The 13,540-nt window shown below is 47.6% G+C and overlaps 1 protein-coding gene across 1 annotated transcript; it reads right to left on the bottom strand.

Annotated features, from left to right (window-relative positions):
* Window positions 1–1,186: 1,186 nt before the first annotated feature.
* Window positions 1,187–2,134, bottom strand: LOC135442038 (olfactory receptor 14J1-like). Its single transcript, XM_064701588.1, has one exon. It carries the CDS (start codon window positions 2,117–2,119, stop codon window positions 1,187–1,189), a length of 933 nt encoding a protein of 310 aa, XP_064557658.1. The 5' UTR covers window positions 2,120–2,134.
* Between the last annotated feature and the right edge of the window lie 11,406 nt (window positions 2,135–13,540).

Raw genomic sequence — 13,540 nt, 5'->3', positions numbered from 1 at the left:
TATCAAGAAGAGGAAAGAAAGCAAAGGTGAAGCCAAGGAAATGCTGAGGGCAGTTTGGGGGTGGCTGCCAGGCAGCCCTGGCTCTGAGCAACAGCGTCTGCAGTGGCACAGGAAACTCCCAGCAGATGGGAACAAACTTTCTGGCTGACTGCAGAGGCCAGGACAAAGCTTAGTGGTTTCCCTGGTATCCCCCAGCCCTTGCTGGCCCCAGGGGCTGATGGCATTTGTGCTCCCTCAGGTTCATGTCCCCACACCAACAGCATGGGGGTGCTCCCCCTGCTGTGTGCAATGCAAACAGGGGCTGCTGAGCCAGTGCTGCCGTGTCTGTGCCTGCAAGGATGGGGCACCTGTGTGAGCTGGGAGAGAGGCCAGGGCTGCAGAGGGGGGATGTTGTTGGCAGCTCCATGAGGACAGTTTCTCGATGCTGCCCTTGGCTGTGCAGCGCACTGGGGATGGATCAGCCCCTGCTCTGCTGCTCCTTCCCGTCTGCCCCAGGGCCCTTGCAGAGCCCCAGCCATGCTGTTTGCCCCCAGCCTGCCCACGGCCAGCCTGAGGCTGCTCACGGGGCTTTTCTGTGCTGAGAATTGGCCTGGGCGTGTTCTTGAGAGAACCTGGGCAAGGAGCCTGGAGCCCCCAGGCCCTGGGCTGAGGCGTCAGCGCTGCCCCAGCAGTGCCCATGGCCTGTCCCTGCTGCAGCCCCGGCACTGCCACCCCCAGGGCTGTGCCCGGCCCCGAGATCACTCAGGCCCTGCAGCAACACCAGGGCCACCAGGGCAGCGGGGCAGGGCCACGGCAGCAGCACTGGCAACACCAAGGGCTGTTGCTGCTGGGCACAGCTGCTGTGCCAGCACTGATCTGCCCCCAGCTCTGCACACAGACATTGCTGCTGCAGCTCCCCAGAAGGCAACAAAAGGGCAGAAAAGTTCTGCAGTCTTCTGCAGAAAACTTTATTGAGAGAGATCATAATTTCATTTAAAGGCACCAACAGCACATCCCCTCTCTGCGACAGTCTGTGGCCACAGGCATGGTGGAGAGGAACAAAATGACCAATGAAACAAAAAATGACATTTCTTTTTGGACAATAGGAAAAAAGTAAAACAAAGGTAAAGAATCTCTAAAATGAAGCCAAGAAGAAGTATTAATGATTACTTTTATTAAAAGTGATTTGCAAACACTGGCCAGCAGTTTAATGTTTCTGAAACCATCCAGTGATCAGTCTCTGCACTGCAGCCTTGAGCTCCTGGTTCCTTAGGCTGTAGATGAGGGGGTTCAGGGCTGGAGGCACCACCGAGTACAGAACTGTCACTGACAGATCCAGGGATGGGGAGGAGATGAATGGGGGCTTCAGGTAGGCAAATGCTGCAGTGCTGATGAACAGGGAGACCACAGCCAGGTGAGGAAGGCAGGTGGAAAAGGCTTTGTGCCGTCCCTGCTCAGAGGGGATCCTCAGCACAGCCCTGAAGATCTGCACATAGGAGAAAACAGTGAACACAAAACAGCCAAGTGCTAAACAGGCACTGACCGCAAGGAGCCCAAGTTCTCTGAGGTAGGTTTTGGTGCAGGAGAGCTTGAGGATCTGTGGGATTTCACAGAAGAACTGGCCCAGGACATTGCCGTGGCACAGGGGCAGGGAAAATGTATTGGCTGTGTGCAGAAGTGAATAGAGAAAGGCACTGGCCCAGGCAGCTGCTGCCATGTGGGCACAAGCTCTGCTGCCCAGGAGGGTCCCGTAGTGCAGGGGTTTGCAGATGGACACGTAGCAGTCGTAGCACATGACGGTCAGAAGGGAAAACTCTGCTGAGATGAAGAACATAAAGAAAAAGAGCTGTGTGGCACATCCTGAGTAGGATATGTTCCTCGTGTCCCAGAGGGAATTGTGCATGGCTTTGGGGACAGTGGTGCAGATCATGCCCAGGTCAGTGAGGGCCAGGTTGAGCAGGAAGAAGAACATGGGCGTGTGCAGGTGGTGGCCGCAGGCTACGGTGCTGATGATGAGGCCGTTGCCCAGGAGGGCAGCCAGGGAGACGCCCAGCAAGAGGCAGAAGTGCAGGAGCTGCAGCTGCCGCGTATCTGCCAGTGCCAGTAGGAGGAAGTGCTTTATGAAGCTGCTGTTGGACATTTCTTCTGTCTTGGCATGGGGACCTGCAGAAAAAGTAATCATGGAATAGTTGGGTTTGGAGAGGACTTGAAATATCCCAGCACAGCTTGGGGGCACTTTCTCCCCACTGCCTGCCCAGCCCTGGAGGCTCAGCTCTGCCCTGCAGACCCCTCCCAGCTCAGGCACTGCCCAGGGGCAGCTCTGGCTCTGCAGCCTCTGATAGGAATGTCAGAGCAACCCTGAGGAGGCTGGAAAAGCAACACTGATGCTGCCTCTAAGGGGCCTGGTGCTGATTTCTGTCACTGCCTGATTTGTTTAGATGAGAGATTTTTTTTTTTTTATTTGCCTCAAGCTGAACTGAAATGAATATTTATGGCCAATATCCCGTTCAGGTAACTCAAAACAATAGATTAAAAAGCAGGACTTCGCCTTTCCTGCAGCCCCTGCCTTGCTCTGCTCCCTGTATAATCTATTGATTATGTTCTGCTGTTTAATGCCACGCTGCGAGCAGTCCTGAACAATGCAGCATCCTTACCACACCATGAGAACACTTCCAAGCCTTACCAGCTGTCTCCTCCCACCCAGACCTTGTCCCCCAGTGCTCAGAGCAGCTGCCAGGCTGGCTGAGATCTGTCCCTGGCAGGCAGCAGAGTCCCTGCCCCATCACAGCGCCCTGGGCTGCAGGACCCTGCTCTGCAGGACAGCACTGGCCACCCCTGGCTGGTCTGCACAAGAGACAATCAGAGAATGTACTCACAGGGTCTGTAGGCATTGGGATGTTCCAGTTTTAGGAGATCACTCCAGGAGCTGCAGCTGCATTGTCCTGCAGCCAGAGGTTCCTGTGCCAAGGGCTGGCAGTGATTCTGCTCCAGGCACTTCTCAGCCCCTTCCCTGCCCTGACTGATGGAAGCTCTCTGTGCCTCTGTGCTGTGCCCAGGGTGGCTGCAGGCAGCACCCCAGCCCTGCTGGGCTGGCAGAAGAGCTGCTCATCAAGAGAAATGTGCTTTTGAAGCTCTTCTTGGTTACCAGGAGCTGCCTCTGTGCCAGGAGCCCAGCCCAGCTCAGCAGCACAGACACAGGACAAGGACTTTAATGAGCCTCTGGGGCTTTGTGCTCAGGCCCTGAACATCAGTTCCTGAGAGGGAGCTGAAGAAACCTCTCCAGAACTCCAAGTCAGAATCCAACTCCAAACTTTCTTGGACTTTTAATGGGTCCCAGTGAGGGACACGACTGAGAAAGTGTCCCCAGGCCCCCAGTGGAGCAGAGAACTGGAGGCAGTGATGACAGGTGGGGACAAAGAGAAGCCAAGTCTTGGTGCCCTGGGGCACAGCACGGTCTGTGCCACCAAGGGCTGTCGACGGAAGGAGACCAGGACATCAGTTTGATCATCACAGGCCCAATTTTATTGATCAGCACAGCGGGTTAAATACAGTTCGTAATTAACTTCATGCATATTGCAAAAGTTGAGCTCAGGATTGGTTAGTTACATATCAGCAGTTACACCTACTTTTACATTCCTATGGTCCTACTTTTGATACTTTCTACATATTCTTAGGAGATATTCAGGACTAATCTCTACTCCCTTTCTCCATGTTGCAGCAAGGCCACTGATTGCAAGCTGCTGACATCTCCTTTCAGCTTGCTGACTGCTGATTTCTCAGCTTGACCAGTGGCAATATGTCAGCATGGCCTTTCTCAGCTAACCAACTATTAATAAAGCTCTCCACATTAAAGCTCTCCACATTTCCCCCGTTTTCTTCTTGTGCAAGGAAATTAGCTTGCCAGGTTTTTGCTATTGTACGGCTGACCATGTTTTGAATGCAATTAAAAACACAAGGCAAAATCAGCAAAAACAGTAAAATTACACCCAGCAGTCCTATAGCATAGATCACAAGGTTTCTTAGCCACGGTCCAAGTCCTAAGCTTTTAAGCCATTCGTCGATTCCTAAACCTTCTTCTTCCTTCAGATTGTGAAGTCCCTGTTGTAGTTCTTTTATCTTAGTGTGAATGGACACCGAATGGTCAGACAGATTCATGCAACACATTCCCTCAAATTCTTCACATCCATGTCCTTGTGCTAAAAGCAAAAAATCTATGGCAGCTCTATTTTGCAAAACAGCATGGTTAACACTCTGCACATCTGTGGTTAGCATGTCTAGGATTTGTGATGTCTTGTTCAGTTCACTCTTTGCCCAGCACCCTAATTGCTTTGCTAAATTCATAGCCTTATTGGCAGATCCTCCTGGCAAGATAGTTGAAACAACCACTTGTTTGAATGTGCCCCAAAATTGTGGATCTCCTATCGAGCTGCAGTCTAAGTCATGTATGCTACGTCTCTTTCTGTTTGAATTTTGACTCAGCTGCATTAGCAAGGACACATTAGGATGAAACAATGACAGTTTACCCAAATAACAGGGTCCACCCTGTGGTCTAGCTGGTATGCCATTCCACGCCCTGTCTCCGCAAATTAAAAATATTCCCGTGGGTAATTTCATTGGTGCAGTGATTTTGGTACTGTTACATTTACTGTAATGCTGCGGAGAGATTTCACTCACATTCAGGAATGAATCTAGGGTGGCCCATGTTTCTTTTGGTCGGTTTGAAGACTTAAAGCTAAACCATCCACCAGCTGTAGTGTTAGACAAACTGGCGTTTGTACTGCCAAAAAGGTCCAATTCCTCAGGAGGAGAGTGCAAAGCACAGAATACGCTGCATTTCTTTCCCGTAGAGCTTTCCTTAATTGTACCAACAACTCATACAATCGTTTATCATTCACTTCCTTAATTGCTGCTTCCTCTATTCGTTTGGCTACTCCTGCAACATACATAGAGTCTGTAACCACATTTAAAGGTCCCTGTAAGTTGGATACTGCCCATACTACTGCCAACAATTCCAACGTTTGTAAACTATCCGCAGGGTCTGCTGTGATGATTTGATGTTTCCATTGTCCTTTTTCTTGCCAAGTGACAGCAGCACGCCTTGACTTCTTTCCTGCATCGGTAAAGGCTGTAACAGCTCTTTCTATAGGGCATTCTTCTCTCAAGGGTCGAGTAATCCAGTTCCATTCTGTCATCCATTGCAAAACTCTAGGTACTAATTTGCTGGTATCTACTTTTGCAGACGATGTCAATAAAGCTTCTTGTAAATCCTTTGAATTAATCAGGTACCAGTCCAAAGTTTCTTTTTCCATAGGCAGTCTAATGGTGGCAGATTCTCTACCATCCACTTCAAGAGTTCTGAGACGTCCTTTTTTTTTTTTTTTTTTTTTTTTTTTTTTTTTTTTTTTTTTTTTTTTTTTTTTTTTATGCAGCCAATTGTTCAATTTTTGAACATATTGTTTTCTTATGCTGTAATGGTGGAGACAACCATTCCAACACCTGTATCTCCCCCATTTTCTCCTGTTGTTGAGAGAGAGCACCAAGCAGGTGGCAAGGGCTATTCCAGATAGTAAGGTCAATAGGGTGGTCGAGTTGTCGACGAGACACATACCCCTGTTGTACACAGTCACTGATTTGTTGCAAGGCAAGACGATGCTCCTGTGTCAGGCATACAGGAGTAGTAGGGTCAACACCCTTCAACAAAGGCCGCAGGGTTTCTAACAAATGATTCGGTATTCCCATAATAGGCTTTAGCCATTGTAAGTCCCCCAGTAATTTCTGTGCATCATGTAGAGTCTTAATGTCCAGTTGTAACTCCAATTTTTGAGGTATCACTTTTTGATCCATCAAAGTCCATCCCAAATATTTCCAAGGCTTTGTTGTTTGAATTTTCTCTGAAGCAATATCAAGTGAATGTGAAGCAAGAGTATTTCTAATAATGTCAATCTGCAAAGAGGAAAATGGTTGTTGCTGTGCAAACAAGATCATGAGCATGCATAAGGCTATCCCCTTTTTAGAGGCCATTGCTTAACCATCACTGGTGTATCTGTTTTCCAGGTGAGTGGAATGGGGAAAGTCCAAGCAATGGCAATTACCCCAAAGGGTGCTGATTAGTTAACACCACTCCTAGTTGTGTTAAAATGTCCCTTTCAATTAGGCAGGAGACTGTAGGAGGCAGTTGCACAATTGAAAACACAGCAGATATTTGTTGATCCTCAATGGACACAGACAAAGAAGGCGACCTGCTTGCCAATGTAAATCCTCCTACTCCGGTGAGCATGTTTGCTGATGGGAATAGAGGCCAATGCTGTGGCCATGCCTCTGGAGAAATAATGCTGGTATCTGCTCCTGTATCCAATAATCCATAAAGGGTTATGCTTTCATGTCCATAAGTAACTGTGACCTTTTGCTTTGGTCTGTTTTGTAAATCCACAGTTAAAAGTGTAACACCAGTGGAGCCAAAACCCTTTTTCATCCCGTGCTTGTTCAGTAAATGGTTGTATTCCAGAGGTCATTTGTGATAGTGGTATCAATTGTGCAATACGTTGTCCTTTTGCAATTTTAATTGGAGGATAGAGGGTGTAAGCCATGATTTGTATCCCCCCTGTAAAGTCTGCATCAATAACTCCAGGCAAAACAAATAATCCCAACATAGTTGTAGAAGAGCGTCCTAATAATAATGTTCCACATGTTTGTCCATTTAATATAAGAAGACCCTTTACTCCCGTTGGTACTTGCTCCCTGTTGTTGCGGGTTGCAGACAGGAGGTAGCTGCGATGTCGCGGCAGCTGGTGCTGGTGCCTCTGATGTCACGGCAGCTACTTGTGTCTGGGCGCGGCCCCCGTGAAACGCGCTCTGCTGACAGTTTCCCGACCGCCGTCTACAAGCTGTGGTGTTGTGGGAGCTGGATCGGCAGTGAGCCACTTCGGAGAGGAGCAAGAGCAGCTAACACCTGATTCTGAGCAGCTAACACCTGATTCTGAGTAGACTCTGCCTGCTTTTGTAACCCCAATCCTAACTCCTTTATAGCATCTACTAGAAATGCCTGCGAAGCAGTTGGCATTAATGCCATTCGCTCTAGTGCTTCCTCAATGGTCCAATTTGCTCCCAAAGCAGATAATACCCTTTGGGTTGCTGGATTACTATTTTGAAGGATACACTGCTTCAATATCGCTCCCTTAAGAAAGTCTGCCACACCGGCCCGATCTATAGCAGCAGCCGCCCTATCGATAAAATTTCCAAATGATTCTTCTCGGCCTTGCTTAATACCCATATAAATTGGTAATCCCCCTGGCTCTTTAACCATATCTATCGCTGTACGCACCAATCTCATAGTCTCTCTAAGCTTATCTGGTCCCAATATCATCTGTGCCTCTGTACGCAGAAATGCTCCTAATCCCATAAGTTCATCCACTGTCACTCCATGCAATGGATCTCCCGGAGTCCGTTGTACAGCAACTGACTCATTTACTAATGCTTGCCAATGTGCATTAAACAATAATTGTTGATGCTGAGTAAATATTAAACGCACTATCCCTTTTAAATCATTTGGGCATAAAATCTGAGTGTTAAAGAGATAATCTAACATTTGCTTAACAGGTTCACTTTTACACCAAACTGACTAACTGTAGAACGTAGCTGAGCTAACAACTTCCAATCTAAGGCAGAATATGCTGCCACATTATGCATAAAATTCCCCTGTGCATCATATTGTGGTGTATAAGTAACAGGACATGCAAGACTAGAAGCTATTTCTACGGCTTCACTATCTCCCATTTGCATCACCTCTTTTGCCAAAGCAGACCAAGCTTCCCTCCTTTGTTTAGCCATTTCCCCCCATAGATCACGGTGTGCCCCTGGGATGGGAGCTGGCTCTTTGGAGGTGCTATGCTGCTGGCATTTTAGTGCAGGCACCGAATTTTCGCATTGGGAAGGCAGTAAAGCAGAGGCTGGCTCGCGCGGGGGAAGCGACCCCCCCGCTGGAGCTGTCAGTGAAGCCGGGGCCGGCCCGAAAGAAGCCGGCTCACGCGGGGGAAGCGGCCCCCCCGCAGCTGCAACCGGAGTTTGCTCAGGCAAAGCCGGCTCGCGCGGGGGAAGGGGCCCCCCCGCTGGAGCTGTAACCGGAGCCGGCCTGCCCGGGGGTAGCGGCGGAGGCAAAGCCGGCGGCGGAGGCAGAGCTGGCTTGCCCCCCCCACCATCCGACCCGCCTGAAGCCGGCAGTGGAGGCAAAGCTGGCTTGCTTTTACCTCTCCCACCCGGCTCGCCTTCCCCCTCAGACAAGGGAGGGGCAGACGGTTCCGCACTTTCTAAAGACATGTCCTCAACACCACTATGCTGGGGATTTTTAGGCATAAGTATCTTAGTTACAGAAGGTGCCAAGGGATCATCCTCACGACCATATCCTATATTCCTCTTATGAGCTTCTGTAGCCCTTTCTGCTGCCTTTCTCTCAGAGACCTGCTGAAGCAATGCATTATACACTACCCGCCATAATTTCCCGAACTTTTTAGCTGATTTATCCCCATCTAACACAGAGTCCATTAACACCTCTCCAAAATTTTTCCACTCTGAAAGCTCATGTACTGTATGTGGGTTAGTAAACATACCTATAGAATGACCATAAGCTAACAACCCGGTAATTCCTTTTTTAAATCTATCTCTTTTACCCCTCGCTTTTCTAAATATGAAGAGAATAAATCATATGCCGCTTGCCTATCCATACCTATTCAGTGCGCACTGTTTAGCAGCTCCAGGCTTCGGCGACACGTAGGTGGCTTGAGTCACAGATGTGAACCTCAAGGGTGCTTTTATAAATAATCCAGTCTTTGTAAATAATCCGGCACCGTCCCGCTGCTAGGACCCCCACCCAACTTCCGGACCGTGGCGAGTTCCCTTTTTTCTTTGTAATCCGAGAAAAAAGGACAGGGGTTCAACGTTGCCGCATCGTTGCCCGCAGCGTTGCCCGCATTCTCCACCATTTGTCGACGGAAGGAGACCAGGACATCAGTTTGATCATCACAGGCCCAATTTTATTGATCAGCACAGCGGGTTAAATACAGTTCGTAATTAACTTCATGCATATTGCAAAAGTTGAGCTCAGGATTGGTTAGTTACATATCAGCAGTTACACCTACTTTTACATTCCTATGGTCCTACTTTTGATACTTTCTACATATTCTTAGGAGATATTCAGGACTAATCTCTACTCCCTTTCTCCATGTTGCAGCAAGGCCACTGATTGCAAGCTGCTGACATCTCCTTTCAGCTTGCTGACTGCTGATTTCTCAGCTTGACCAGTGGCAATATGTCAGCATGGCCTTTCTCAGCTAACCAACTATTAATAAAGCTCTCCACATTAAAGCTCTCCACAAAGGGCTGTGAGGAGACACCTTGTCCTGAGGCCCTGGGGCCTCCTGGCACAGCCCCAGCCAGGCTGGGCACTGTCAGCCCCTTGTCCTGCCCTCAGCACCCCGCCCTAGCCCACATCCCAGTGGCCTCAAGGATCTGCTGGAAGGAGTCCCTGAGGAACCTTGCTCAGGAATGGCCCTGGGGGCTCCTTACTGCTCCCTGCAGGGACTGCTGGTTTTTCAAAGGACTTTGGGTTTGGCTTTTGCCTTGGAGTCTCTGAGAGGCTTGTGCAATCATGGCCTCCAATTATCTTCTTTAATTAGTCCCTGGAGAGGCTTTGTCACTAGCAACAGTCAGTGGGACTCATTAATGCTTCAAGATACTTTAGTTATTTTAAGGTACTTGGTGATTCACTTTTGATACAGACTCCGTTAGAACTTTGTACAATCATGGCCCCAATGATCTGCTTTAACGAGTCCCTTGAGAGCTTTGTACTGACACTCAATGTGCCTCATTAATGCTTTGAGGTACTCAAGGTTTTTAAGGTACTTTGGATTTTCCTTTCTACACTGAATCTCTGAGAAGTTTTTTTCTGCAATCCTGGCCTCCAATTCGCTCTTCCAGGAGTCCATGAGGAGCCTGTGCTGGGATGGACCTCAGTGGGAGTCATTCATGCTTTGAGACTCTTTGAGGTTTTCTTCTGATTTTGACTCCTGGAAAGGTTTGTGCAATCTCCTCTCAGGCCCTGATGTTCAAGGGCTCAGCTCCAAATGCACCATAGGGGTCATTAGGATCAAGCAAGTCCTGAAAAACCATGGCTCTGCCTTGATTTCCCTCTGGTCTTGTCCTATTCATCAGGAAGTTTTCCTTTTACTGTTATGGAGAAATATTTCAATGAGCTTCTAAGTAATGTGTAATCCTATTTTAAAGGCTGTGTTTTATTACTGTTCTCTTTTGAGAAGAGGTGATTGCAGCATTCTGTGCTTGATATTGATGTAGGGCCATTCCTAAGGAGGTCTGTCTAGGTCAGACAAGTTGTACCTTGGAGCTGACCCAGTGTGGACAACCTTTCCTGACATTCCCTAACCCCATGTGACAAATCATTTTCACTTTCAAAAATTTAAATGGTTTTTAGACCTTATTAAGACCTTATCAAAATACAACCGAAGGGCCTTGATTTTCATATCTTTGATGTGAAATGAGTTCCCCGGTCTGAATCAATCCTATTTACCATCCCATATTGGGGAATAATTGGTTCCAGAAGTGTTTTACTCACAGCATTGGCACTGGCTTTCACATTGGGTACCACCTCTACCCAATGAGTCAAATGATCTACTATCACTGGCAAAAACTTCCACCGTTGTACCTGGAGAAGCTCAGTAAAGTCTACTTGGATGTTTTGGAAGGGCCTTAAGGCTAGTTCTCACCTTCCTCTGGGTGTTTTCCTCATGATTTTCTTATTCACTTGTTGACATATCATACGCTGTTCAATTACTTGCTTAGCTATTCTGAAAATTCCTATGCAACCCCAATCCCTTAGAAACTGATCACTTAGCACTTGTGTACCCCAATGTGTTGTTCCATGTATGCCTTCTAGCATTTTCTTGGCAAGGTGTTTATTCAACATTTGCCTCCCATCTGCTAATCTCCACTTCCCTTCATTATCTTTCTTGGCTCGCTCCTATTTTAAGGAGTTCTTCCTCTTTGGTCCCACTGAACACAGGGATTTTTTGCATTTCTCTCATGGCTGTTAATACTATTATTAGTTTTTCTGTCTCTAATTCAGTTGCATTGTAAGCTTCTAAATCAGCTAAATTGTTCCCTCACGCCTCCCTTTTTATGTCCTTCAACATATACCACTGCTACTTCCTCTGGTAATTGTAAGGTTTCTAACACTTTAATCAGTCCCTTTCCCTTTGAATTTATTAGCCCCCTCTCTTCCCAAAATTTTCCAAAGATATGCACTATGCCAAAAGCATATTTTCAGTCTGTATCTATTGTTCCCCTTTTCTGTGCTAATATTTCCAGAGCTCACTTTAGGGAATAGAACTCCCATGCTTAGGCTGACCAGTTGGAAGGTAACTTTCTCTTTTCTATGGCTACCAATCCTTCATGCACTATAGTGTGCCCTTATACCCTGTGCCCCTTTATTACCCATGAAGATCCATTGATGTACAATCGTCTTCTGCCTTGGAATGATTAATCTTTTAGGTCCTCTCTTACTTTAGTTTGATAGTGTATAACCTCTAGGGAATTATGTATTAGTTCCTCACCTGGCTTTCCATATAAGAACTGGGCAGGGTTTAGTTGGTTACTCATGATTTGCTCTAAACCATTGTCTTTTGAGATGGCTTCATACTTAGGCACTCAGGAATCAGTGAGCCATTTCTCAGCATTTTGTCTTAGGATACTTCCAACTGAGTGAGGAGTATATACTTTCAATTTTCCCTCAAAGGTTAATTTTTTCTTTGCTCTATGAGTATGGCAGTTGCTGCCACAGCCTGAATATAGGTTGGCCACCCTGGCTGATGAGGTCTAGGAGTTTTGACAAATAGGCCACTGGTTTCCTGGATCTTCCCCAGTTCTGGGCTAACACTCCATATGGTACTACTTTTTCTACATCTACAAACAGATAGAAGGGTTTGTCTAAGGCAAGAAGACTCAATGCCAGTGCACTGACTAATTCTTGCTTTAAAGCTTCAAACTTTTGTTCATCATCTTTTTCCCACCTAATCTCTTCTTTAACTAACTTTTCATATAGGAACCGGATGGCCTGCGTGTATCCTTCAATCCATAGCCTACAATATCCCAAGAGGCCTAAAAACCTTCTAACTTCTCTCTTAGCTTTTGGCCATTAGAGTGAGACTCTCCCCCTAATTCTCTCAGGGTTCAGCAGTCAGCAGCTTCCTTGACACGTTACATGTCCTAGGAATTTTACTTCCCATTCTAAAAATTGGAGTTTCCCTTTTGATACCTGAAGTCCTTGGTTTCCCAGAAAATTTGACAACACTATGGAAGAAAAACTTATTTTTCTTCCTGTCCTGAGAGAAGCATATAATTTACATATTGGATGAGCTTTATCTCAGGTTTGATGGAGAAGAGTTGTGTTCTTCTAAGGCTTGACCAAAGGGTTTTCGGGATTTGGAAAACCCTTGGGGTAACCTAGTCCACCGAAGCTGATGCTTCCTCCCAGAATCGGGGTCTTCCCATTCAAAGGTAAATATATCCCACTTTCCTATGCCAGTGGGCATGCCCAAAAAGCATCTTTTAGGTCTGTCACACTAAACTAAATGAGCCTTGCTTGGTCTTATCCTATGCAAGCTGTTACAGCTCCAGAGCTCAGTCCCCAAGGGGACTGGGTGCTAGAAGCCAGCTCGCTCTCAGACCAAGGCTGCGGGTTAGCCCCTAGCAAGCAGGGAGATATTCAGCTCTTAGTGATTAGGCAGCTCTTGTGATTTCAGCTTTGCTTGCTACGTAGCTTTTCCCTTGGCCTAAGGCTTCAGCAGACGGTAGAGAGAGGAGAAGCAGAAGACGCTGGCTGTTCCACGAGTATGGCTTTATTGTAGGGGTCCGTGAAGGGTCTCAGCTCTTCTTCTTCCGAGTTAGTAGGGGTACAGTATGCTACTTTTATACCCTTGGCCTGGATCCAATCCTGACCAATGGCAAAGGTGTTAGAGTGACCATAAGTGACCAATAGTAGGGTTTAACACAATATTGCCTTACATGGCTATAGGGATAAGGTACAAGGCGGATGTCCCTGGAGACAGGAAACTTCTTTGCTGCTGTGTCAGCATTCTATTCTCCAAGGGGCCCTGGCTAAACCTGAGGGGTTTACTACACATGGCCATGTCCCCAGGGGATGGGATGGGGTGGGATGGGGCCAAGCTGGCTGCAGCCATCAGCTCTGTGGCCCAGCTCTGCCACTCACCATCCTGCAGTGGCTGGATCTGCTCCGGATCTTCAGGCTGTTGTGCTGGGGCAGCTCCACGGTCTTTAGTTTTTTTCCCCCTGAACACTTGGAACAGGCCGAGGAATCTGCCCGCCATTCCACGACCTGGCCTTGACGGCACCTTCTAGAGAGATACCTCAGGATATCGCCTAGTCAACAATTGCAGTTGTGCCTTCAAGGCACCTGCAACAGAGAAGCCCCAGGACAGCTGCAGGACACGAAGTTCTGCACTTTGGTCTTTAGGGCTCCTGCCACAATGACAGGAGA

Source organism: Zonotrichia leucophrys, unplaced genomic scaffold (genome assembly GCF_028769735.1).
Source record: "Zonotrichia leucophrys gambelii isolate GWCS_2022_RI unplaced genomic scaffold, RI_Zleu_2.0 Scaffold_889_20118, whole genome shotgun sequence".
In the NCBI taxonomy this organism is placed as follows: Eukaryota; Metazoa; Chordata; class Aves; order Passeriformes; family Passerellidae; genus Zonotrichia; species Zonotrichia leucophrys.
The sequence above is the reverse complement of the archived record's forward strand: the minus strand, read 5'-3'. Positions and strand labels throughout refer to the sequence as shown.